At 46.4% G+C, this 27,482-nt stretch overlaps 1 protein-coding gene across 1 annotated transcript in view; it reads left to right on the plus strand.

Moving 5' to 3' along the window:
* KIF13B (kinesin family member 13B) overlaps window positions 1–27,482 on the plus strand; it is a 712,974-nt gene that overhangs the window by 293,150 nt on the left and 392,342 nt on the right. The window contains exons 9-10 of the mRNA XM_085613040.1: window positions 9,631–9,743; window positions 12,660–12,771. Coding sequence (XP_085469166.1) covers window positions 9,631–9,743; window positions 12,660–12,771 — 225 coding nt within the window. The remainder of the gene's footprint in view (window positions 1–9,630; window positions 9,744–12,659; window positions 12,772–27,482) is intronic.

Raw genomic sequence — 27,482 nt, forward strand, 5'->3', positions numbered from 1 at the left:
TTCCACATGTAACCTGCGCCACCCAAGAAGAAATGTAAAAGTTGGAAATTATATTTGTGGAACTCTGAAGACACAAATTTGGACCACAACCTGTCACGATCATCAAAGACCCAAACACAGCAAGTATTCAAGATATTATTTTTTGTAATTTTTATAAATTACTGTGCATATTGAGACAGCAGTTGGTCTCAAGCGATATTGCGTGCGCTCGTGAAGCCAGTCCCACTGTGCGCGCACCGAGCACAACAATCGAGTGCTTCTCGCACTTCCATGATGTAGTCACTCTGGTATTGAAAAATAGCTGGAACGCAGCGGCAACTACGTCGCATAAAGACGCACGGCGGCCATCTTAAATCAGGAGTTATCCCAGCGTGTCTTGGTGATGCCATAAGTGGTCGCATGAGGCATTAGCCTAGTGTGTTTCGGTGAGACGCACACCTTTCCATACTTGGATGTGGAACGTGCTTCTCAAATAAGCTTCGGTGACACGCACACCATATTGGGTAAAGCAGTACCAACCGTGGCAACAGTCAAGAATGAGTGACTCACCTGGAAGTCTGAGTGGTCAACAGGTGACACATGCACTGTTTGTTTCTGCACATGTCAATAGTACACCTTTCACTTAGGTACTCTGTAGACATTGTAGGCAGTTAATAGTACACCAACTCTCCTTTATTAAGTTATGCTTTGACTTCCTATAAAGTTACCTTTGTTACCTTTTGGGTTGACAAGACAACGTTTTTTGTTCTTCAAGATAATATCTGTGGTTAGGACAAACCAGCATGCATAACGTTCCTACACCATCTTTCTTTTTGAGCTCTCCTGGGGAACCACCTATAAAGTGGTCAAAATGGAAGAAGGATGTTCCACACTATGCAAAAGTGTGTGGTGCCTCTCTGAGTGTGGAAACGAAGACCTTGTTGTTGTTACATTGTCTTGGGTGAGGAGGGCAAGAAGTGTTTGAACACCTTCCAGAATTGTCTGAAACGAAGACCTTGTTGTTGTTACATTGTCTTGGGTGAGGAGGGCAAGAAGTGTTTGAACACCTTCCAGAATTGTCTGGGGACGATGTAGCAGATTCAAATGAAAACGATATTGCTATGAAAAAGCTTGATTTGCATTATCTCCCTAAGTTGAGTACCATGTTTGAACAATACCTCTCTGGAAAGAGAATGCAACGCCAAAACGAGACTGTGGAGCAGCATATAACCGGTTAGGTAAACTGGCGTCAATGTGTAACTTTGGAGGCTTAATTGAGGAACGTCCAAGGGATCCGTTCATGCTGGGATGCGTTTTGGAAAAGGCTAAGGAAACAATGTGGGAGATTGGCAATCCATCTCTGCATGAGGTTTCGACCATAGCAAAGACACTAGAACACTCTAAAGCACGGGTACTCATAGTACGGCCCGCGGGCCGGCGGCGGCCCGGCAAGCCTTCCGTGGCGGCCCGCGGACCTTCCAGACATCCTACCTGTGTGTTTTTTACATCGCCGGTTGCAGCAGCGTGGAGCTTCTGGGGCCCGGGCGATTTCTTTTAAAGACCATTAACTTGTAAATGAGGCTTTGTTGAATTTCACCTCTTCTTAGCGCCCCTGATGCAGGGGCGCTAAGAAGAGGTGACATACAATAAAGCCTCATTAACAAGTGAATGGTTTTTAAAACACCTGTTAAGTACTTAGGTGCGGCGGCGGCTGTGTGTGTTCTCGGAAGCTGTCTCAGCACGGGTGAGGTGTCAAAGGGTGAGGAGGACAGCAGGGTGAGGTTACGGAGGGCAGCAGGGAGTGAGAGTAGCAGGTGAGGTGACAGGGGGAGGAAGACAGAGTGCGCAGAGGGAGGAAGACAGAGGGAGAGGGAGAGGGGGAAGACAGAGGGGGACAGATAGGGAGACAGACAGGGAGACAGAGGGAGAGAGAGGGAGACAGAAGGAGGGAGACAGAGAGAGGGAGGGAGACAGGGAGAGGGAGGGAGACAGAGAGGGAGAGGGAGGGAGACAGAGGGAGGGAGACAGACGGAGGGAGAAAGATGGAGAGAGGGAGGGAGACAGACGGAGAGAGAGAGAGAGAGAAGGAGACAGGGAGACAGAGAAGGAGACAGAGAAAGGGAGACAAACAGAGTGAGTGAGACAGAGGGGGAGAGAGAGAGTGATAGAGAGCGGGAGGGAGATGGAGAATTAGTGGGAGGGAGACAGAGATTGAGAGGGAGGGAGACGGAGAGAGAGAGGGAGACAGAGAGAAAGGGAGACAGAGTGAGTGAGACAGAGTGAGACAGATGGAGGGAGACGGAGAGAGGGAGACAGAGGTAGGGAGTGAGACAGAGGGAGGGAGATGGAGAGAGGGAGGGAGACAGACGGTGAGAGAGATAGAGAAGGAGACAGGGACACATAGGGAGGGAGACATAGGGAGACGGAGACAGTGGGAGAAAGGGAGGGGGAGGGAGGGAGGGAGGGAGGGAGGGAGGGAGGGAGAGAGAGAGGGAGAGAGAGAGAGAGAGAGAGAGAGGGAGAGAGAGAGAGAGAGAGAGAGAGAGAGAGAGAGAGAGAGAGAGAGAGAGAGAGAGAGTAAGGAGGGAGGGAGACTGACAGAGAGAGAGAGGGAGGGAGGGAGACAGAGAAAGGGAGACAAACACAGAGAGGGAGACAGAGGGAGAGAGAGAGATAGAGGGAGGGAGGGAGAGAGGGAGGGAGGGAGAGGGAGGGAGACAGACTGAGACAGACAAGAGGGAGACAGAGGGAGGGAGACAGACAGAGGGAGGGAGAGGGAGGGAGACAGAGAGAGGGAGAGGGAGAGGGAGGGAGAGGGAGGGAGACAGAGAGAGGGAGGGTGACAGGGAGGGAGACGGAGAGAGAGGGAGGGAGACAGAGAGAGGGAGACACAGTGAGGGAGACAGAGGGAGAGAGAGAGAGGGAGGGAGATGGAGCGAGAGATAGATAGATAGATAGATAGATAGATAGATAGATAGATAGATAGATAGATAGATAGATAGATAGATAAAGATGTGTGAATGCCGTGTCTGGTGGCTCAGTGGACGAAGGCGCCCGCTGCAGGGGCCTGTGTTCAACCTCATGGTCATAGGTTTTTTTTTGTTCTAGCCCCGCCTCCTCCCCCACTGCCCCTGCCCCCACCGGTGCGGCCCTCAGCCACAAACCACACTGTAAATTTGGCCCCCGAGAGAAAGTTTGTGAGTACCCATGCTCTAAAGCATGTGTGGAAGTCATTCGTAAAGAGGCCTTACTGGCAAATAAGTGTGATGACGCGTCTGTTAAGGTGGTTGTAGAGAAAGATGAGGTATATAGCTCGCAAAGCCAATGGTGAAGCTCTCTTATGTGTAGATTTGAGGAAGCTTAATAAGGCTGTCGTGATTGATCGTTATCTACTTCCCAACATTAGTGAGATGCTCAGGATGTTGAATGGTGCCTAATATTTTATTCTTTAGACCTCAGTTCAGCTTTCCACCAAATAAAACTGACTGATAAATCACAAGAGTTGACCACCCTTACCACTCCCTTTGGTACATTTACATTTTTAAAAATGCTGTTTGAGCTTATATCAGCTGCCTCTGTACTTCAGAGGGCGATGGAGAAAATATTAAAGGGCGTGGTGGGAGTGAAAATATATCAAGGCGATATACTGGTGGTGGGCTCAACTGTGAAAGAGCACAACAAAAGCTTATGTGAAGTGTTGGAGAAACTGGTAAAGTGTGGTTAGACACTTAAATTAGGAAAATGCAAATTCTGTTTCTGAGATAGAATATTTAGGGCATCTCGTCACTAGTTCTGGAATTTGCCCTTAGAAAGCGTTAGTTGATACGATAAAAAATCTGGCATCTCCAAAGTGCAAAGATGAATTTGTCACATTTGTAGGCATGGCAGAGTTCAACTATAAATTTGTCCCTAAATTTGCTGAAAGGACGGTGACCCTCAGTTCACTGTTGAAGAAGGGTAAAGAGTTTGTATGGTCTGGTGTGTGTGAAGTGGAATTTAGAGATGTGAAGTCTGCCTTGGAGAAAGCCTCAGATCTTAGAAGTCTTGATGTAAAAGATATTATTTTCATGACGGATGCAAGCTCTAAGGGTTTGGGGGTTGTATTGTAGCAGAGATCAAAGTGTGTGTATAGAACTATTGCTTTTATCTCATGTCGCCTAAGAGATGCAGAGGTCAACTACTCAGTTATTGAGACGGAGGCTCTGGGAGTCTTTTGGGCTGCAAGAAAGCTAAGAAAGTTTATTTGGGGGCTAATGTTTGGAATAAAGACAGATAATAAACCACTTAAGGAGGTCTTTACGAAGAAAGGTCTTGATCAGATCTCGAGTCTCATTCGCAGATGGGTCATTGCATTTCAGGAGTTTGAGTTTGAATTAATGTATGTATCTGGTGCAAGTAACCTGCAGGCAGACTGTCTCTCGAGGTTGTATGTTGATTTAGAGGAAGAAGAGTCGTTTCTAGAAGAAAGCTTTGCTGATGAAGACTATGATGAAAATGTAAACGTTTGTGTTGTGACTGAAGGTATCATACAAGAAGAGGAATGGAAGAGGATGTTGAAAAACGATGTGTGTTTATAAAGTGAGGTAAAAATGGTGTTAGGAGGTTGGGTGGTCAAAGGCAAGTGTGAAAAAGACATACTAGGCTTTTGGGAAGTTCTCAGTGAGCTTTCTGTGGTGGGTGGAGTACTTGTAAGAGGAAACAAACTTGTCCCTCCTGTGGATTTAAGGGGTATTTTAGTAGAAAATGCCCATGCGAGCCATATGGGCATATCAAAGACCAAGGAGAGAGTGAGAGAATGCTATTGGCGGCCCTCTATAGACTTGATGATAGAAAGTGAGGTTAGAGAATGCATGGATTGTGCGCGATGTGACAAAGTGCTAACGTGCAGGGCACAGCCAATGGTCATTAGAGAACGAGCCTCTGGACCATGGGTGGACATCGCGTTAGACATACTTGGCCGGTGAAGGTAAATTCACATGATTAGTATGTAAGTTTGGATAATGTTTTTGCGGTGGCCTGAGATAAAAGTGGTCAATTCTATTGAATCAAAAGATATGATGATTGGTTTCTTAGAAGAACTGTTTGAGATGGAGGGTTTTCCCTCCAGTGTTCTCCCTGATAACGGAGTCCAATTTACTTCAGCGGTGGTAGAAGAATTTTTGAGGACAAGAAGTGCGAAACCTAAGAAAACTGCACTATATCATCCAGAATCTAATGGTGATGTGGAACGCTTTATTAAGGTGTTGAAGGAAAGTTTGCAGCAGTCTCTTGTGTGTGAAATTAACATGGAAGAGATTTTGAGGAAGAAAGTGAGAGAATACAGGCTGACACCACATTTTACATCAGGAGTGTTTCCATTCGATTGTTCAAAGGGAGGATGCCTAGTTTTGAAGCCATCCCTGCTTGAGTCAATGAGAAAAGGGAGATGGTGAATTAATAGATTGGGAAACAAGAGAAGAAAAAAAGAAATTGAAGTCCAAGGTGTTGTACGACAAGAGGAAAGCTGTTAAAGAAGCGAGAGTGCAAGTAGGTGATTGGATAAAAATTAAATCTCCAGGAAAAAGTTCCAAGTGCAGTAAGATGTGTAGAGTGAGAAAGCTCTTCAGGAATGCGGTGAAAACTGATGACAATAAAATTTGGAATCTTTATAGGATATTCAAATGCAGCTCTGAGCTGGGTTCAGGTGTTCTCTGTGGAGAAGAGGTTACCTAGGAATCTAATACGCGACCTCAACGCGTAAAGAAAAGAGCTGTACGGTTTCATGACTGTCTATATTTATTGTTAATGATGCATATTTCGTTTATTGTTTACAGATGTTTAGTCTGTTTTGTTTATGTAAAGTGTTATTTTCTTTAGTTTGGAAGTGTGTAAGGGGGTTACAAGTTCAATGTGAATGTATTATAAATGGGGAGGTGATGTGGTATCCTAGGTTATAGAACCACCTGCACAGCTGGCTCTGTGACCTAGGAGTGATGCGTAGCGTGGCAACCGAGCCCGGGATTCTTGGGAGAGAAACTGAAGGCTTGGCTGAGAGCAGCTGCGGTGGGTCTGTGCTGCGTCTGTGGATGGGGTCTCTCTGTTACTTAAATCTTCAAATAAAGACACTTAAAAGGCTGTGGCTGAACGGACCATCATTTCTACACTCTCCACGCCAAGGTATGCTGGTGTTCTAAACTGACCACATAAAGAGTTGTGGAGGAAAGTTGGTGAGAACTCGTGTGTTGGTATTTTGCCAATATGGCGGAAGGCCTTGCTCATTACGTGTAGTTACGCAGTCCGCGTACGTGTGCGGCGGGCACGCGATGGAGCGTGATATCATTTTTGTAGAAAATCTCTGTCCTTGACCGCAGCGGGAGTGCGAAGGGTGCTTGACACCTGAAAAGATCCCTTCTGATTTAGATGGGTGATTAAAGGGGGGGGGGGGGGGGGTAAGGTGGGGGTTCCTCCAATCCTCTCTGTCCTGTCCCAGTTCATCAGCTTGCAAAGAGATGAAAGCTGCAGCTTGATACTCGCATCTGCGAAAGAGAAAGGGGTCTCAAGCCACTCATAAATCCGCGACCGAGGTGATCGCGACAGCTTCCCAAGGCACCGCCCCGGCGTCCTCCTCGCCACGAGGTCCAGGCCCGGGCTGGTAGCCCTCTCCGCTGGCTTTGATTCCTTTGTGGCTAGTGCAGGCTTCTAAAACCAGCCCCCCCGGTGCCAGCTGCGCGCCCTGGCCCCATTGACGGGAGTAAATTTACTGTTGGGACATAGCCTTGGCATTTCGGGGAGACGAACATCCCTCATTCAGACGTGCTTCAAAAGGGGGTGATGACAAAAGTCGTGCTGGGAAGAGACAAGGGCCGGGCTGGATTTATTGGAAAGCGGCTTTTCAGTGATTTTCAGGCTCGCGGGGGGCGACGGGCCTTTGGAGGGTCCACAGGAATCCACTTTATTGCCGCTCTCTGGTGCGGTTTACTCCGTGCCAGCACTGCCCGTGTCTAAAGATGGTGTTTGTGTTGGCCTGCTCCTACTCTGACGTCTTACAATTCCCTGTCCAGAGAATGGGGCCGATTTATGGCGGGGTCTCCGCGTAAAGACTGTAAATTGTCCCATGTTGGGACGGCTGTCACGCGGTCCCTGCAGTGACCTCATAAACCTTTAGTTTATCTTTTGGGTACCTTTACCCTGCTGCTAAGTGCATGTCGCCACAGGTGGGAATGTTGTTTCCCTTTTTGCTCTCGTAACTTTTACATTGTTTTCACTTTCATCGAAACGCAAAGATGACATTTCAAACCACTATTTTGACAAACTGCTCAATAACACTTTGACATTAGCTACTAGTTTTTCTGATTATCTTTTGTTTTTCCGGCTTTATTCATTTTTATTTTCTAGAAAAGAACAGCGCGTTTTATCATTCATTTGATGGAAGTGTTCCTCCAAAGTTCGATGTAAAATAAGACCTCAGCCTTCTCGGCGTTTTGGGGTGCGGCATTTCATTGGACCTCCTTTGTGTTGAACAATGACATTTATTGTGTAGAAGTGGGTTGTAAATTCAGCAATATGTAGACAAAGTGTCAGGCACTTTACTCGCATGGGACAGCGCCATCTAGCTCAAAGAAGCAGCATAGTGCTGCATGGAGAATATTTCTACTGTGGCGCGGGTGTGGGGTGGTGTATGTAGTTCATCAAGGCACGTGAGGTCCATATGGATTATTGAAACCAGGATTCAGTGTGGAGGGCGCGTGTGGTAACCGTGAGTTGCGAGCACCCTCCGTCACTTTTGCCATATTCTCATTAAGCGTATGATTCACCTATGGCACCAAGAGGTATGGAAATACCACACAAGCTCCCAGTCTGGGCCAGTGTTTTGGACTGGGACCTGGGTTTCCGGGTGCAAAGGTCAGAAATGTAGCCATTGGACCTCATTCAGCACTGTGTCTCCTGCGGAGCATGGGCCAAGCCAGTAAAAGGTTACAGCGCTTGCTCAGGTGATGGGGCAAAGGTCTTGTGGGATGTGATGTGGACTCGAAGATGCCATACCATTCCGTAAAGAGTTTTGTATGTCCGTATTTTCCCGTTTAGTCAGTAATTCCTCATGCCTACTTTTCCCAGTTGACACCAGTGACGCTTCAATCATTTCCACAGCGAGGTCACCCTGGCGCAGATGTCTTGTTATTGGGGACTTTTCCTCTCCCAGATGCACGGAGTATATTTTACCCCTCTACAGAGAGGGCCGCGAGTCTGGCCCGGAAACTGTCTGTCACACACTAGAGCCACACCTGGATTCCTGAAGAACAGCTGCACTCTTTTGAAAATGGTTTTGGGCAAAACATTCCTAAACTGGCTGTGTGCTTCATGTCCTTAGCTCACGGATTGACCGCTCTTAATAAAGCGCTGGAATACAGTAATGTGGTGTGAATACATGTATGGAATGTTTATTTTACTTAAAAATACAAAGCAAGTGTGTTAAACCCTTATCAATCATGCCAATGTAATGTGGTTTCACATAGAACAAGTTCCCACTGGTAATTCCAGGTGATGCCCACAAGAGAGGGCATCGCCTGCTTCTGCAGCACTCCCATTGGTGCTACCTGATGCATGGTTTCTGCATGCATCAGATCCCCAGAAGGATGAATGTCTGAATACGCCGGTCAAGTTGCACTTACCAGGAGTCCAATCAAAATCCCATTCCAATACTGTCCCATTTCTCTCGAATTTTAGATCAGTTATAATCAGTATGCATCATTCACACAAGAAAGCAAAGTTACTTACCTGTTAGATTGCGAATCTGTTTAATGGTGTTAAAGCAGCAAACGCGTCCTCCGCATTTCCTAAAGTTATGTGACGCCACTTTTCTGCGTTTGCTTAAAGGAAAACTTGAGATGAGCGTTTAGGATGAGTATTCTTGAACTCTAGTCTTGTAAGAGGGATGTTACAGGTTCCCAAAAATACAATATGTAGCCCTCCTGCAGGAGTTGTTGTAAATTCTGATGAATCAAAATACACGTATTGCAGAACCAACGCGTGATCGATTGCACCTCATCCTTGAGGTCTATAAAGCTCATTAAATTAGTAAGTCTGTTTGGAAGACTGCTTGTACTTGAAAGCGAGACACCCTGGCATTGAGACGACCAAAGAGTTGTGACAGCCTTGCTTCAGAAGCTTGGGTCAGTCATGCTTCCCAGATTTCAGGTCCAAGTTATCGCTCAACACTTTAGTGGAGATGAAGGAAAATTTCTAGAAGTGACTTTCTGATCTCTGTATCCTTTGTAAAACTAAATGGAATTAGATAATCTTCCTGAACTGTCAGCAAGGCGGCCCTGTGCATCTTGAGTGGGCGTGGGGTTGAGAATATATTCAGTACCTTGCCGCGGAGAGACTGACACATGAGCGACCAAACTAGAATTCTACAATTTGCTGACTTTTTCTAATACTTTTTTGGCACAAAGCACTTCAGTGCCTTGTCGAAGATACTGCACTGATAGATATTGTTATGATTTATCAGGTTTTTTTTATTCACATCTTTGGCACCATTGTTGGCTCAACGTTTATTCCTTTTTGTCCATCTTTGATGCATTTCACTCGCAGTGGGTTGATGAGACTGTTGTGTAGTAATGTCCAGGCATATGTAAAGTGAATTCCACCCTTTTTATTCTGTTTTCACTCTAGACATCTGGCGAGAAAGTGAGCAAGCTGAGCCTGGTGGATCTAGCCGGCAGCGAAAGAGCCACAAAGACTGGCGCCGCAGGGGAGCGACTGAAGGAGGGAAGCAACATTAACAAGTACGTGCTTTTCACTGGAAAGATCTGTGAAGGGAGAGTAAATGTCATGCGATTGTTGCTGCCTGTAATACGTCTCCAGTTGGTATTGTCCTAATGTAGCAGGATTTGAGATCCTGCTGAGGGATACAACGTGTGTGTGTGTGTCTCTGTGTGTGTCTCTGTGTGTGTCTCTGTGTGTGTCTCTGTGTGTGTCTCTGTGTGTGTCTCTGTGTGTGTCTCTGTGTGTGTCTCTGTGTGTCTCTGTGTGTGTGTGTGTGTGTGTCTGTGTGTGTCTGTGTGTCTGTCTCTTCATTCAAGGGATTCATGCTACCATCCTTTTGTGTGTGCCATCGGGTCCCTCGTTACCGGTCATCAGTGTGATGCTTGCAGTTCTTTCTCGTTTGAGACATCTATTGCATGGTTAGAAAGGGTTAATAAATAACAGCCCTGTCTTGCCTGCAGATTATCCCAGTTTGCAACAAAACCACAATCCATGTTGTCTTGCTTTGACTTTGCCTTCATGTTGCTTGATGTCCCGGATGTCCATGCAATGCCCTCCTGGCCGTAGGATCAGTTTCCTGACAACAGGCCATCCGTCTGTGTCGTGCCTTGTGCATCACCGACATTTCCTATAAACCTTCTTCACCTTCATACTGTCCTCATTCCAAACTTTGCTGTGCGCCTTGGCTCACCTCCCGTTACTTGAAATGCTCATCCTGACTTCCCTTGTGATACACTAGGTGCATAACCTGGTTTTCCTTGTCATTTCCTAAGACGGGCAGAACCTGGCTTCCTCTAAGAATTTGGGTGCAGGATTTGGCTTCCCTCATGTCTTGAGCTGTACTGGGCGCAGATCCTGGCTTCCCTTGTGATCCCCTGTGATATGCTGGGTGCAGATCCTGGCTTCCCTTGTGATCCCCTGTGTTATGCTGGGTGCAGGATCTGGCTTCCCTTGTGCTCTCCTGTGATTTGCTGGGTGCTGAACCTGGCTTCTCTTTTCATGTCCTGTAATAAACTGAATGCAGAACCTGGCTTCCATTGTGATCGCCTGTAATACGCTGGGTGCAGGATCTGTCTTCCCTTGTTATCTCCTGTGATATGCTGGGTGCAAAACCTGGCTTCCATTGTGATCGCCTGTAATACGCTGGGTGCAGAATCTGGCTTCCATTGTGATCGCCTGTAATACGCTGGGTGCAGGATCTGGCTTCCCTGGTTATCTCCTGTGATATGCTGGGTGCAGAATCTGGCTTCCATTGTGATCGCCTGTAATACGCTGGGTGCAGGATCTGGCTTCCCTGGTTATCTCCTGTGATATGCTGGGTGCAGAATCTGGCTTCCATTGTGATCGCCTGTAATACGCTGGGTGCAGGATCTGGCTTCCCTGGTTATCTCCTGTGATATGCTGGGTGCAGAACCTGGCTTCCATTGTGATCGCCTGTAATACGCTGGGTGCAGGATCTGGCTTCCCTTATTATCTCCTGTGATATGCTGTGTGCAGAACCTGGGTTCCATTGTGATCGCCTGTAATACGCTGGGTGCGGGATCTGGCTTCCCTTGTTAGCTCCTGTGATATGCTGGGTGCAGAACCTGGCTTCCATTGTGATCGCCTGTAATACGCTGGGTGCAGGACCTGGCTTCCCTTGTATTCTCTGAGATGCTCTTGGTGCAGAAACTGGCTTTCACTTTCATGTCCTGTGATATGCTGGGTACAGATTCTGGCTTCCCTGGTTATCTCCTGTGATATGCTGGGTGCAGAACCTGGGTTCCATTGTGATCGCCTGTAATACGCTGGGTGCGGGATCTGGCTTCCCTTGTTAGCTCCTGTGATATGCTGGGTGCAGAACCTGGCTTCCATTGTGATCGCCTGTAATACGCTGGGTGCAGGATCTGGCTTCCCTGGTTATCTCCTGTGATATGCTGGGTGCAGAACCTGGCTTCCATTGTGATCGCCTGTAATACGCTGGGTGCAGGATCTGGCTTCCCTGGTTATCTCCTGTGATATGCTGGGTGCAGAATCTGGCTTCCATTGTGATCGCCTGTAATACGCTGGGTGCAGGATCTGGCTTCCCTGGTTATCTCCTGTGATATGCTGGGTGCAGAACCTGGCTTCCATTGTGATCGCCTGTAATACGCTGGGTGCAGGATCTGGCTTCCCTTATTATCTCCTGTGATATGCTGGGTGCAGAACCTGGGTTCCATTGTGATCGCCTGTAATACGCTGGGTGCGGGATCTGGCTTCCCTTGTTAGCTCCTGTGATATGCTGGGTGCAGAACCTGGCTTCCATTGTGATCGGCTGTAATACGCTGGGTGCAGGACCTGGCTTCCCTTGTATTCTCTGAGATGCTCTTGGTGCAGAAACTGGCTTTCACTTTCATGTCCTGTGATATGCTGGGTACAGATTCTGGCTTCCCTGGTTATCTCCTGTGATATGCTGGGTGCAGAACCTGGCTTCCATTGTGATCGCCTGTAATACGCTGGGTGCAGGATCTGGATTCCCTTATTATCTCCTGTGATATGCTGGGTGCAGAACCTGGCTTCCATTGTGATCGCCTGTAATACGCTGGGTGCAGGATCTGGATTCCCTTATTATCTCCTGTGATATGCTGGGTGCAGAACCTGGGTTCCATTGTGATCGCCTGTAATACGCTGGGTGCGGGATCTGGCTTCCCTTGTTAGCTCCTGTGATATGCTGGGTGCAGAACCTGGCTTCCATTGTGATCGCCTGTAATACGCTGGGTGCAGGACCTGGCTTCCCCTGTATTCTCGGAGATGCTCTTGGTGCAGAAACTGGCTTTCACTTTCATGTCCTGTGATATGCTGGGTACAGATTCTGGCTTCCCTTGTTCTCTCCTGTGATTCATGGCCTTGGCCCTGGCTCGTCTTCTCTTTTCTTCTTGCTATGTAACTTTGATTGTTCATCCCTCTTCCTCTTGCAGGTCCCTCACCACGCTTGGGTTGGTCATCTCTGCCCTTGCAGACCAAAGTGCTAGCAAGAACAAGAACAAATTTGTCCCATATCGTGACTCTGTGCTCACCTGGCTGCTCAAGGTAGGTGTGCTCTGTTGAACTGGCCCTTGGCTCCATGAAGGCCACTTAGTCTTTTCTTTAGTTGCCATGCTCCCTTCCACATTGCTGGCCAAAGCAATATGTTGGGAAAGTTATGTTTTTTATATAGAACATGTTTGCCTTTTACTTGACCTCTTAGCACTTATTCTTTAGACCGAGGGCCTGTGGCGTTGGGTTACCCAAGGAATGCTGGGGCTTCTGAAGATCAGCTCTGGCCCGAATGAATGTTAGAAGGTGCTTGATTTCCTTTCTGTTAGACCTGTCAGCCCTTTGGGTGGTCCCTCCTCATCATTATTTATTTTGTCCCACTTTTGCCTCAAACCCTGTTATAATTTTTCCTTTTTGGGAACCACCAGACTTTTTAGTGTTGATGCAGGGTCAGGGAGCCATTTTCCCTACCCCTGGAACTTCTGTCTGAGGGCCTGAGACACAAAATGGTGGCCACCCATTGTCACCTGTGACATCATCAGAACCCACTGGAGATTTCTAGAACCTTCCGTAACATTCTGGAACCCTGTGACAGTGAGAGGTAGTTTAGAATGTTGGGAGGCCATCTCAGAGTGGCAGTTGGCAACTGACTGGAGAAGAGAGAGGACAGAGATAGAAGGAGGTCGGAGTAAGGCAGCAGAGGTGGAAACCAGTGCTTGGAGTGGGGTCCAGAAACCCACCCTTGATGCTAGTCTCTACTGACCAATCCCAACCTAAAGCCCTGTGTGGGATCAAGATCAGAAGAACCATCTTAAAGGACTGAAAAGTTGAAACAGGCCTTAAAGAAGAAGAACAGCAAGTTCCTGACCTGTTCAGCAGTGTCCTCCTGGAGTCCTGACGTCGAGAAGCCTGGAGACCTGGGGCCTGAGGTCGAGAAGCGGCGCTGACAGAAAGCAGACGTCGTACCCGGAGCCGCCAGAGGTCGAGTGAGGGCGCCGACGGAGGTCGTGGAGAGGCACCGGAGGTCGAGTAAAGAGTCACCCGAGGTCGAGTGAGGGTGCCGACGGAAGTCGTGGAGAGGCGCCGGAGGTCGAGTCGGGAATCACCTGAGGTCGAGGTGAGGCGTCGACGGGGGAGTGAAGTCCGCCCACCGGAGTCGCCGGAAACTGAGGTGAAGCGCGCCGGAGGTCGGGAGTGGAGATCGCACTCCAGAGTCGCCGGAGTCTGAGGTGAAGCGCGCCGGAGGTCGGGAGTGGAGATCGCACTCCGGAGACACCAGGAAGTGGGGAGTCCGAGTCCCTGCGACGCCGGAAGGCGACATCGAGACGAGGCCGCCCAGCGACATCGAGTCGAGACCGCCCAGCGACATCGAGTCGAGACCGCCCAGCGACATCGAGTCGAGACCGCCCAGCGACATCGAGTCGAGACCGCCCAGCGACATCGAGTCGAGACCGCCCAGCGACATCGAGTCGAGTCCGCCCAGCGACATCGAGTCGAGGCCGCCCAATGACATCGATCCGGAACCGCCTCACGGCGTCGACACGGAGCCGAGCGGAGCTGATCATCTTAAAAAGGGCAGTAAGTGGTAGAGGGGGCATCTGAGGCCCTGTGGAGTCCTAAAAGACCATTCTAGGGGCTAAAGGGGTGCTAGAACCAGCCTGAGAGTGCCAGGGGTGAACTGAGACTGGTACAGTGACCTACATAAAGAGCTGTGCAGTTTGGAGGGCCAGATCTGTAGATTACTCTTGTTCTACCTCAGCTTAGGCCCCAGCCTTGATCAATCTAGGTGGGACACCCCCATGCCATCCAAGTGTCCTTAAGTTGTGTATGGGCAAAGTAAGACCAAGTGACCTCATGTAAATGATTTAAACTGTTAACTGTCATTGATTGTTTTACCCTATTTATTGAGGTGCTTTATTTATTGTCATCCACTATTTATTCCTGCACTATATTTATTGTCTGACTGTATTTATTTGCCATCTGTATTTATTGCCCATCTATTTATTCTGTGCTTATTTATGACCTGAACCTATTTATTGAAATTCCAATGTAGTATTATTTATTTGTCCTGCTCTTTTGAGGAAAATCTTATTGTATTGTATTTATTTTATGAAACCTGCAACTAAGAGAAAATAAGATAAAGACATATATATTTTCAATTTGACTTGCATTATTTGTACGGTGTAGTGTCGTTTTTGGAACGGATGAACGCATGGTTATTGTGAGGGTGTGACGTACGCTTAGCACGGTGCCTGACCCCAACCGCTCGAGCCAAGCTACCATTGTGCTGGGAACCTGGTGACTGCTAACCCGGTTGCCCGGTTTCCAACACTTTCCCTCTAGGAGGGGATGGGTCTGGCACCCTACCGGCCAAACCCACATGGGAGTGATCTAGATGATGATGTCTGTGCCGGGGTACCACACTGGGACTTGGGTTCTTAAAGGGTCCGTCTACTTAAGAAGAAAAAAACACAATGCTCTTTCCCCCAGTTCCGCATCACTAACAGTCACCAACAATAACCATCTTGGAACGTTGCTTTGACGCTTGCTGGCGTTTTGAGATCTATTGTGACCTTATTGACCAATGGTCACATTGAGTCAGGCGGGCAACTAGAGCCTAATTTCGGGGGGGGAGGGGGGGGGGTAATTCTTCCAGCCATAGGCAGAGTGGCTCTAAGAAGGGGTGAAAACACAACAAAAGCCTCATTAACAAGTAAATGGTCTTTTAAAGACCTGTGAAGTACTCTGGTGCGGCTGCAATTAGACGGTCGCCAGTCTGCAAAGCTGTCTCAGCCCAGGCTGACACACACGGGGGGGGGGGGCTGAAGCCCGGTGAGCCCAATGGGTGTTGCGCGCCTGCATTGAGTCCCTTCCTCTGGAACGGGTGAAGTGGGTCACTGTTGTCAATAATGTTTGGGATCTGGACAGGTCCAAGATGGGTGATCTTTAATTCTGGCCTTCTCCCAGTTTCTTAGAGTGTGTGCGCCTAGTGCCAAAAAAGTTGGTTCGTGTGAATGTGGCAACAGATGCTAGATAATTAAAAAAAACAAAAAAAACAAGCATTTGCAATGCAATCGGTCTCGCCTTTGGGACCTTGTAAGTGTTAAGCCAGAGCTATAGGTTCTGCCAATGTGTTTAAGTTATGTTATAAAAACACTTACTTAATTTAAAAGCTATCAGCAATCACCATGGCAACAGTGCTATTTGTATGAGTTTTCTCCTGTTACTTGGCAGACTTCTACCGTTATGAATTACAGGTAGATTTATTGGCAAAAGTTGAGAGTTTGGGAATAGACAATGGCATGATCTCACTGAATGCAGCTTCTCCACTAGAAATGGGGGCGGGGAGGCAAACCAGACTGACAGTTTGCACAACCTCGGCGAAACATTATTGAAGTATTACATTAATGTGTATTGAAAGCTGCCAACACGGGCGTCTGATGTAATTAGCAACTGAATGATACTTTAGTGAGACCCCCTGGGACGATGAGATGTATTCTTACAGCGCCACAAAAGGCAATAGCGGGCAGCAAGAGTCTGTTTCAACAATTGTGTGCACTGTCTGTTATATTACAAAAATGATAATTGAACGTGCCGGAAAGCATATGTTTTTTTTTTTTTTTTTTAAATACCCAGTTGCCTTTTCAGGTGACTGTAACAGCTACAGATCCTCCCAGCCTGTTTGTGGCCTTTTTGGAGCAATACTTACTTGTATTTGCGAAAGGCGATGGAGCCCAGTTTACCCATGTCTTGCCCTCTGTTCACATTTTGGACACCCTTCTATGATGTTATTTCCGATGGAGAAGCAGTGCTGTGCCCCGTCGAGCCGGTTGTGTTTGCCAGTGAGCGCTGGACAGATGTTAACAGCCAGAGGTGTAAAATCCAACTACTGGTGAAGATCTGCAGCTACACTATTAATTTTAATAAATGTATGCGGTTGGGAAGTAGCCTGTTAGATAGCGATGCTTTCCAGGCTCGGCTCGTGCTATAGCTATTGGGGTCAAGTTGGCTCAACCACGGGAGGGGGATAGCCGGGTGGGTGCGAGAAGTTAAACCAACGAAGCGAAGGTGGATTAAGAATTGTAAACAATGGGAGGGTGAGGAGAACTGAAAATGACGACAGGGGCGTGAGGATTGAAATCAGTCTGCTATAAACTCACCTCAAGCAGTGGGTGAAAGGGAGGGACCATGTGCAAGTAACTGGTGATCACGTAAAGTGGTCCAATACATTCGAATCTAATTGGCACTATATAAAGCTGCAAAATAAATGTTATAAAAACACAGCCAATGTTGTTTTTCTAGCGGGTTGGGAGAACAGTAAGAAACGATGGAAGGTTTTTTGGGGAACAGGACGGGCAGCAGAAGGGGGGAGAGAAAGAGCAAGGTGGGGGAAAGGCAAGGAACAGCGGGAGGAGGGTGATTTGGGGCGGGAGAAACAAAGATACGAGTGGGGAGTGAGATTACGCATGTGGCATTCAAACAATCGACCTGCTTGAATATGCCAGGCAACAAGCACAAAAATGTGCTTCTGTGGTCCCAGAGAATTCCAGCGCGGCGAATGGCACCCAGTACCTGAGATGGGAGCTGCCACTCCTGCCATTGGCAAGCCGTGCACACAGAGCTCGTGGTGCTGGAGGTGGGGCTCTGCTCCTCAAATGCAGGGGGGGTTGGTTGTGGCAGCGGCCTCGCACACAGGGACCGCATTGAAAATAGAAATAAAAGTAGCACGCTGCTGTGCCGCACACGGGTGCCGTGCATAATTTAAAAAAGGCACTTGTGTAAACAGGATCACATATGTGAAGTGTTGTTCAGAATGTATAAAAGAAGTTTCTGAACAGATTGTAAAATAGAACAAGCATTGGCCGCGTGGCAGTAAAAGTAACGCCGCGTGGCCGTAAAAGCGAAAGTCATCGCGATCACTCTGAAAGCGAAAGTGATCGCGATGACGCGCTAAAGCACGCTAGGGATGCACGCGCTGCAGCGTGTGCATTTGTGCGCGTAACAGTAAGCTGGTGGCCGCTTTGGTAGCACTTTTCAAAGCAGCTACTAAATGTCTCGGCCAGACCAGCGCATGCACTGGATCAGGCGAGACCTAAAAAAAAGGGGTCAGTGACTTAGTCTCCCAAGTATTTGCATTGGCGCGTTCCACATGGGTCTGAGATGCTTAGTAATTGGTTTAGGGATGCATTCAGGGCTTTAAGTGGGCCAGGTCTCACCGGTGCTGAGCACCAGTAGTTTTTTAAGGAGGCCTCGAAACTGGTCTCTATCGGGCTCTGTTTGTGCCCTGGCACAGGCGGTCCATTTTTTTCCAGATTGTAGTGACAGCAGGCACATTGATGTGCGTGTTGCTCACACTGCTCACTTCTCACTAGTGGAGAAGTTACAGCATGACGTCTGCCAGGTGAGAGTTTTAGGGGAAACCCTTTAAAGAGAGTCATTTTCTCTCTGGATTTCCCTTCTCTTTTTGAAACTCAGGCGCAGCAACATTGTCGTGGTGTCACCAGGGCTTTAAGTGGAAGCTTTTTCAATATTATGTACAAGCCATAGTTGCTGCTTATTTATCTTATGCAACTAGCAACCATTGACAAAGCCAATAGTCCTGGCTTGTTGTAGGCATGATGTTACTTGTTGGTTTCATATATCTGGATGCAATGACAGGAACAGCAAAATACAAGTTGGGCGGCACACTAGGCTAAGCACAGATTTTTCACTTACACGTTTTTAAGCCACGCCCTTAACGTCGGCCACGCCCATTTGAGAGACATCCCCCCCCCCCCCCCCAGTTTTTTCATTCCACTTAAAGCCCTGGATGCAGTGATCCCTTTCATTCATCCCGGCCAGGGGAGGAAACAGTTAAAGGGATTCCTTTCAGAATGCGCCTCACTGGGCCTTCCTGTCTGTTCCTGGAGCATAATGCACGCAGCATACAAGCCCGCCGACGCCCGCAGGTAGGCTGCATTCCGAAAACGTGAGCGCATAGCAAGCCCTCGAGGCGCTGCTTCTCGCTGGAGCCCTGCAGGAGGGTGGAGCGGCTGTGCGCACCAGTCCTCCTCGGCATTAGATCTGTCAGAAAGGGCCTGAAGAGCGCTTCCTGCGTTCTGTAGATTTTCAGTTGCAAAGCACTGTGGACACTGATCAGTGGAATGGAGCTCGTATATTGATCTCGGAAGCATGAAGGGCTCTGTCGGCCTGGATGGACTTTGACTTTGACTATAAAGAAAGACAAACTCTCTCTCGCCACCCCCACTCCCCCCACCTCCCAGCCTTGACTCGGTGCCGAGTTGACACTTAATAAACTAAATCCAAGCTCTAGATTTTTTTGGGTTCAAATACGTTTTGTTCAATTTTCAACAGTTACATTAGTGGAGTGGTACATGGTATCACGAATATAGCACACAGATGTGATGCATCACATGTCTTGCAGGTAGTCCTATATTTTACAGTAGCATTTTGTCTGGTCAAGTATAGGTAAGCAGATTTTTGTTATCATTTTTAAAAAATATAAAATGCTATTTCCTACTATTGATTTTTAACATTTTGCTCTTTGGAGCACTCACAAACTGGAGCACAGCCTCGGTAAGAAAAATGCTTCTAGAAATGGACATATATGATAGATACACAAGTTTCCTTTTGCGAGCTCTGTCGGGAATTAAAGCATTATTAATGAGGAATATCATTTTATTCCTGGAGAGATGTGTGTGGCCAGGTAAGTATCTCCCCGGTCTAGAGGAGGGTGACCTTGAGCACCGAGGAACCATCGCCACCGGGCATTACATGGAGCTTGGATACAGCAGAGACTGTTCCTATGGCCTCAGGCTTCCACCCGGGGTGGTGGGGTTATGAGAGGAGCAAGCGGGGGCTCCATGAGGCTACTCGACTCGTTCAGACTATAGGCACTGGAGGTAACGGTGCCGGGAGTGCTTCACCACCCAAAAAGTACCATGCTGCAGTTCAGAAGGTGAATGAGCAGTAAAGATGCCTTGAAATGTTATCTTGTTACAGAGGGCAAATGTCGGGCTCTGTCTTCTGAAAAATTACTGCTTATTCTTTTAACATGGAGGTTGGTGTTTACTTTTCTTCCTTCTACTGCAAACCGAGGATTTTGTGATGGGAATTATTTAACAATTTTGCAGAGTATGAAAGGAAAGGCTTTAGGATGGTCATATTTTTTTCTAACACAACAAAACTTGAACTGTGCAGATATTTCAGCAGTTAGGAAAGCACAAACATCACTTTCTTTTGTAATTCTAAAGTGTGATTAAAAAAAAATGAATAGGATCAAAACAAACCAAGACACTTTACTTGGTGATGCACAAACGATAAATATTAAATGAAACCTGATTTCCACACATTATCATTTGTGCGCTGTATAGTGCTGTCTGTAAAACTACAAATCTGTACAAATTTAGTGACCATTTCAATGAAAAGGGTGCTGTCTGGAAGTGAACGTGCACTACCACACCATGTTTTAGTCATATGTTTGCAACTGTGCACTAAAATGCACTACCAGCTACATACCACACCCTTACTACTCTCCTACTGAATGGCCGTTGCTCATTTTTAGGTCTCGCCTGACCCAGCGCATGCGCTGGTCTGGCGAGACTTATTGAGAGGGCTCCAAAAAGTGATACCAGGCCAGCATAGAGCTACAGTGCATGTGAGCGGGCGCGCGCACGCCGCGCTTTACCGCGATTACCTTCACTTTTGTGATCGATATCACTTTCACTTTCGCGGCCGCAGGGCCGCTTGGCATAGCAAATAGGTCTCGCTTTTGGGACCTTATAAGTATTTAGTTATGCAACTGTTGCATGGCTAAACACTTATAAGGTCCCAAAGGCGAGACCTATTGGCTATGCCAATGCTTGTTTATACTTGTTCTTTGTGTGATGCTTGGAATTTTCACAATCCCTTTAACTTCAGTGGCACGACACTGATGGCAGCACCACCACTCTGAAAATTGTATCAGCCCCACTGGTTCCGACTCTCAAGCAGTGGCTAAAAACTGCTCCCTTTGTTAGTTTTCATGCTGATAATGTGTGATTTGTTTCAAGCCATCAGAATATACACCGGATATGGACTCTATCTTGCAATGCAACTAGTCGTAAATCGAAATGCAAGACAGGCTGAAATAAAGCAGTCTTCTGACACAGCATTCAGTAGGCAATGCCATCAACAAAGTCTGCTTTTTAGGTTTTGCCTGAGACATTGCATCACAGATCTATTTAAAAAAGCTTAAAACAGGCTTAGAACCCGCCCATTACTTGTAGGCTTCCACGTCACTCTTGTTTCCTCGTCGTTGCCTCCTGCTTCCTCATGGGGCTGTTTTTTTGGCCCGTGACGCCTGCTTCCTCCTGGGGCTTCAGTGTTTGTCCCTGCCGTGGAGTAAGGACCTAGTACAGATTCCTGTTTGCGGCCAGTGGCCTTCCACCGGCCGCGCAGTCCTGAAGGTACTTTTTTTTTTTTTTTTTTTTTTGCTTTTTGTCATGCTCTTGTCAAGAGTCTCCACAGTCCATCTCCTCTCCTGCCCCTCACTCATGTGTGTCCCCACCCCCCTACTGTCTGTTGTTGCTCCCTCCTCCCCCACACCTCCCCTAGTGTTGCTTTCAACCACTCCCCCTCCTATTGTCTGTTGATGCTGCTTTCTTCCTCTTCACCCATGTTGCTTTCCCCCGTTATGTAGACTTAATGCACAGCAGCCCGCCATTGCACAGTAGCGCGGACTGCTGTGCACCATGTCTTAAGGGGGGGAGCAATATGATGCGGTCAACGCTGGTCGCATCACAGGGCTTTTTTCCCTTTCCTTTAAGCCATATTGCGCAGAAGCCCATGCTGCTGTGCAAAATGGCTTAAAGGGGAAAAAAACACTATGACCCGGTCAGGCTGGCCGTCAGAGCGCTTTTTTTCTTTACTCCCGTCATCTTTCATAGCAGCCTGCACTGCTGTGCAGCATGTCTAAAAAACATTGACAAAGCCGATGGATCTTGCATGGACAAAACGTATTGACTTTGCCAATTCTTGTTATGGTTAAACTCGGGAACCGCTTTAGGTTTGTCACCAGACTATTGGTTTTTCAATTTTTTTAAATAAAAATGCCTTTGATCAGTGGGCTTCATCTATTGGCCTGATAAATTGTCATTCACATTTTGTTTACGCCCGTCAAAGCCCATTGCACGGTTCAATGCATCAGTTCTACTTTACCTATTGGCTCCTTTCACTTTGAGTGATTGAACAAAGCCCATGTGCAGTGTACACACCCACCTGAAAGTAGTCCCTTCTGTTCAGTAACCAGTCTGGTTCAAAGAGTTGTAATTAATTTATTTTTATATTCAATTTAAAGGACAGCTATTCATTTTGTCTGCACTCGGAGTGCCCAGTTAGATGCTGATTTATTTTCTACCTCCCAGTTAAAGTTGGCGTAAGTGTTTAAGTGGCATTGTAGCTGCCTGCGTTTTAAGTGCTTTGTGATGATTTATTCTTGTCTCCTTAAATAAAGTAAATGGAATGCATGGCGTAATTAAAAGGCTTGTCATTTAAAAACGAATATCACCAGCAGCACAATCACACAGAATGATTTTTGACTGAATTGTTTTAATTGTAATAGTAGAAAGCCAACAAGGGATTTTATTCTAGGAAGATTCAATTCTATTGTACAGTGCAAAGTACTCTTTATGTGAGCTCAGGATTGATACTCAACCAAACGTTATTCAATTAAATTCAGTCAAAGATATATAACAACACACACGGGGTATTTTTGAAGTGAAAAAATCACTGGCTTTTTATGTAGAAACAATTGATAAAAAGGAGTACAGAAAACAAGTAAATGTATAATGTGACACGAAGGGAAAAACAACTTAATATTATCCACAATTCATGACATTATAGATATCCAATCCAATAAAGTAAACAGAGATCTATCTCATATTTGGAGAACAATCAACTGTGCATGTATGCTGTGGAAATGGATAATACAGTCGACGTTTCGGTCTGTTGGGGCGTCAATCAGTCAGACCATCTTCAGGACAGTTGAGAAATTCAAAAAGAAGACTCCGGTGTCTTTTGTTTGACTTCAAGAAGGGCATTACGGTCATTGTACCAGGCTCTCTTTAGAGATTTCTTAAGAAGTTTGTTTGGGTACCCTCTTGAGTGCAGTTTTTCTTTAAGTTTCCTAGCCTCAAGAAAGTAATCTTCCCTTTTGGAACAGTTTCTCCGTAAACGGAGAAACTGTCCAAATGGGAGTCCATCCTTCAATGACTGTGGGTGGTGACTGTCATATTTTAAGAGCGTGTTGCGTGCCGTAGGCTTAGTGAATAGAGTGGTATAAAGCATGTTGTCTTCCCCTGCCTTAATTGAGATGTCGAGATAATTCATGCATTGATTGTTGAAATCAAGTGTGAATTGCAGGTTTGGATTTCTGGAATTGATCCATTCATGGAATTCAGTGAGTAACTGTTCGCTGCCTTACAAGATCAGAACAGTCAGAATTCTGTATTCCATTGTTGCCCATCTCGCTACGGGCACTCATATGGTATATACTCACCCAACTAAGACCGGGTATGTTTTAATTATATAAATTGACAGAAATTAACATTAACACTCGTTTTTTCATTAAAAGGCCTAACCATGACCACCCTATAATTGTTTTCCGCTTTATAGATGAAGTACAATCAATCACCAATGAGGAAGTGATTACTCCTCTAGTTCATACAACAACTCATGAGTAAGCGCAACATCTCTGTGTTAGTCTCATTTGAGCGCACACTAATATTAACGTATTCCTCCAACCCTTTCCACTGAATTTTACGGTAATGCAACAACGCTGTTTTATTCTTTGGTATAAGGTGTTTCTTCCACAATGATTTTTTAAACAAGATTGTTTTCTCACACACGGGCTATCCCTCTGCTTTCTCTATCAACTATAAAGAGAATTTTATGGTTTTTCTTTGTAATTAATTGATACCATATTTATGCAGGAGTCTTCTTTTTGAATTTCTCAACTGTCCTGAAGATGGTCTGACTGATTGACGCCCCAACAGACCGAAACGTCGACTGTATTATCCATTTCCACAGCATACATGCACAGTTGATTGTTCTCCAAATATGAGATAGATCTCTGTTTACTTTATTGGATTGGATATCTATAATGTCATGAATTGTGGATAATATTAAGTTGTTTTTCCCTTCGTGTCACATTATACATTTACTTGTTTTCTGTACTCCTTTTTATCAATTGTTTCTACATAAAAAGCCAGTGATTTTTTCACTTCAAAAATACCCCGTGTGTGTTGTTATATATCTTTGACTGAATTTAATTGAATAACGTTTGGTTGAGTATCAATCCTGAGCTCACATAAAGAGTACTTTGCACTGTACAATAGAATTGAATCTTCCTAGAATAAAATCCCTTGTTGGCTTTCTACTATTACAATTACACTTGCCCAAGCCCTCAAGGGTCTATTGGGTGCTACCCCAGGATTCAAATATGAATTGTTTTAATGCAAGCATATGGTAGCCACGTTTAGGTGCTGCATGTTTTCTTGATAGATATATATTTATTTGTGTGGGATATCCTTGCTGTAAAAATACAAATAAGAATTAGTTATTGCAGCCAGCTCGCAATGAACAGGCCTGTTAGCTTTGCTAATGCTTGTTAGGGATTGTTTCGGCCAGCTCTGGCATTCCTATACCAGATCCCTAGAATAAGTGACCAGGGTTAGGTATGTGGAATTGTTAAACATTAAATCAGCTGTGCTGGAGAGCGATGGAATCATGATCCGTAAGGAATGGAAATTAGGAGCTGCATCTCTCTCTCTCTCTCTCTCTCTCTCTCTCTCTCTCTCTCTCTCTCTCTCTCTCTCTCTCTCTCTCTCTCTCTCTCTCTCTCTCTCTCTTTCTTTCTCTTTCTCTTTCTCTTTCTCTTTCTCTTTCTCTTTCTCTTTCTCTTTCTCTTTCTCTTTCTCTTTCTCTTTCTCTTTCTCTTTCTCTTTCTCTTTCTCTTTCTTTCTCTCTCTCTCTCTCTCTCTCTCTCTCTCTCTCTTCTCTCTTTCTCTTTCTCTTTCTCTCTCTCTCTTTCTCTCTTTCTCTCTCTCTTTCTCTCTCTCTTTCTCTCTCTCTCTTTCTCTCTCTCTCTCTTTCTCTCTCTCTCTCTTTCTCTCTCTCTCTCTTTCTCTCTCTCTCTCTTTCTCTCTCTTTCTCTCTCTCCTTCTCTCTCTCTCTCTTTCTCTCTCTCTCTTTCTCTCTCTCTCTCTCTCTCTCTCTCTTTCTTTCTCCCTTTCTCCCTCCCTCACCTCGCGCTCTCTGCCCTCGCTCGCGCCCTCGCTCTGCCCTCGCTCGCTCTCTCTGCCCTCGCTCGCGCTCTCTCTCTCTCTCTCTCTCTCCCTCTCTCTCTCCCTCCCCTCTCTCTCTCCCTCCCCTCTCTCTCTCCCTCCCCTCTCTCTCTCCCTCTCTCTCACTCGCTCGCTCTCTCTCCCTCCCCTCTCTCTCTCACTCTCTCTCACTCGCTCTCACTCGCTCGCTCTCACTCGCTCTCTCTCACTCGCTCTCGCTCTCTCTCACTCGCTCTCACTCACTCTCTCTCACTCGCTCTCACTCGCTCTCTCCCTCCCCTCGCTCTCTCCCTCCCCTCGCTCTCTCCCTCCCCTCGCTCCCTCCCTCCCCTCGCTCCCTCTCTGCCCTCGCGCTCTCTGCCCTCGCTCTCTCTCTCCTCGCTCTCTCTCTCTCCCCTCGCTCTCTCTCTCCCCTCGCTCTCCCCTCTCTCTTTCTCTCTCCGCCCTCTCCACCTTTTCCACCCCATCCCACGTTTGCCATGGCAAGCAATGCCGCACTTCCATGAATGACCACTGTAACAATCGGCATGTGAAAGTGCTGTTCTTTCCCTCATGGGCCATAACCGATATTTATTGCATGTAACTCATTCTCTACTGTAAATGTAAACAAGCACTGGATAACGAAAACACTTAAAAGTCCAGCACAGAAAAATAATTTAAAATGTTAACCTGCTTACAAACTACCAAACCACGTTTATGTCTTTTAAAGCGGACAATCAAGTCAAATTTATTAAATCTTCCACAAAGAAAACTCCTAATGTGTGTTGAAAATACACCTTGCGGCTGTCCACGTGTGCAAATTGTGGCGTGTAGCGGAAATTGTTAAATCTATCTTAAGTCCCTTTTCTAGCCCTGGGTTTTTATTGAAAGGCATAATGTAAGTTGTAGACTTTCCGGTTGAGCCAGTCAGACTAATGCACTTCATTAAAGTGATTTGTGAAAGAAAAGCCCAGGACTGGGTCCATGGTGTCTGACGTATGAAGAGTCACTTGGCAGCTCGGCGTATGCTATTCCTGGAGAAGTGCAGGCACTGGACTGCAGTGCTGTAGGATTAGTGTAGAATTAGTATAGTGAAACATGCAAGTACATTTTAAGTGGTGGATAGGTTAGTCAATGATTTGGAATGATAGCAGAAGGATAGAGGATGAAAAAGTTTGTATTTATATAGCGCTTGTTACCCCTGATGAGGTGTTGAAGCACGCTATTCAGGAAGCCCATAAAGGATTAGTGGTGAATTAATATGGTGAAATATGAAAGTAATTTCAGTGTTGGATATTAGTCAGTTATTTGGAGTGAGAAGGATAGCGGAGGGATAAAAGGGGAATAAAGGTTTGTATTCATATAGCACTTGTTACCCCTGATGGGTTTTGAAGCACTTTTCTGGCGAGTAGCACACCACTCCGAAACCCACAAAGGAATAGTGTTGAAAATTAGTATAGTAAAATATGAAGTAATTTGAGTAGTGGAAATGTTATTCAGTTATTTGGGTAGAGATGGGTAGGTGGCGGGATAGAAGAGGGAAAGAGGTTTGTATTCGTATACATATGCTTGCTACCGCTGATGGGGTTGTGAAGCGCAAGTAGCACGCTACTCTGGAACCCATAAGGATTAGTGTTGTGTGCGCGTAGAGAGGTTGAGGTAGAGAGAGGTAGACCGGTAGAGAGGTAGAGAGGTAGAGAGGTAGACAGGTAGAGGTAGAGAGTAGAGAATAGTAGAGAGAGGTAGAGAGTAGAGAGTGAGAAGTGGAGAGTAGAGGGAGAGTAGTAGAGGGAGAGTAGTAGAGGGTAGAGTAGTAGAGGGTAGAGTAGTAGAGGGTAGAGTAGTAGAGGGTAGAGTAGTAGAGGGTAGAGAGTAGTAGAGGGAGTGAGTAGTAGAGGGTAGAGAGTAGTAGAGGGTAGAGAGTAGTAGAGGGTAGAGAGTAGTAGAGGGTAGAGAGTAGTAGAGGGTAGAGAGTAGTAGAGGGAGTGAGTAGTAGAGGGTAGAGTAGTAGAGGGTAGAGGGTAGAGTAGTAGAGGGTAGAGTAGTAGAGGGTAGAGTAGTAGAGGGAGGGAGTGAGTAGTAGAGGGTAGAGAGTAGTAGAGGGTAGAGTAGTAGAGGGTAGAGTAGTAGAGGGTAGAGTAGTAGAGGGTAGAGTAGTAGAGGGTAGAGTAGTAGAGGGTAGAGTAGTAGAGGGAGTGAGTAGTAGAGGGAGTGAGTATTAGAGTAGTAGAGGGTAGAGTAGTAGAGTAGTAGAGAGAGAGTAGTAGAGTAGTGAGCGCGAGTAGTAGAGTGAGTAGCAGAGAGAGCTTTGAATGCACATCTGTGACTTCATGAAAGATCTGAGTTCACTTGAGTGACAACACAAGAGTTTCTTTTTTTTTTTAAGTTTGAGTTTATTGAAGAAATAAAGAAGGGAAGGAGAAGGGAGGGGAACGGGGTATAATCATCATGATAAACATATAC

Source organism: Triturus cristatus, chromosome 6, assembly GCF_964204655.1.
Source record: "Triturus cristatus chromosome 6, aTriCri1.1, whole genome shotgun sequence".
In the NCBI taxonomy this organism is placed as follows: Eukaryota; Metazoa; Chordata; class Amphibia; order Caudata; family Salamandridae; genus Triturus; species Triturus cristatus.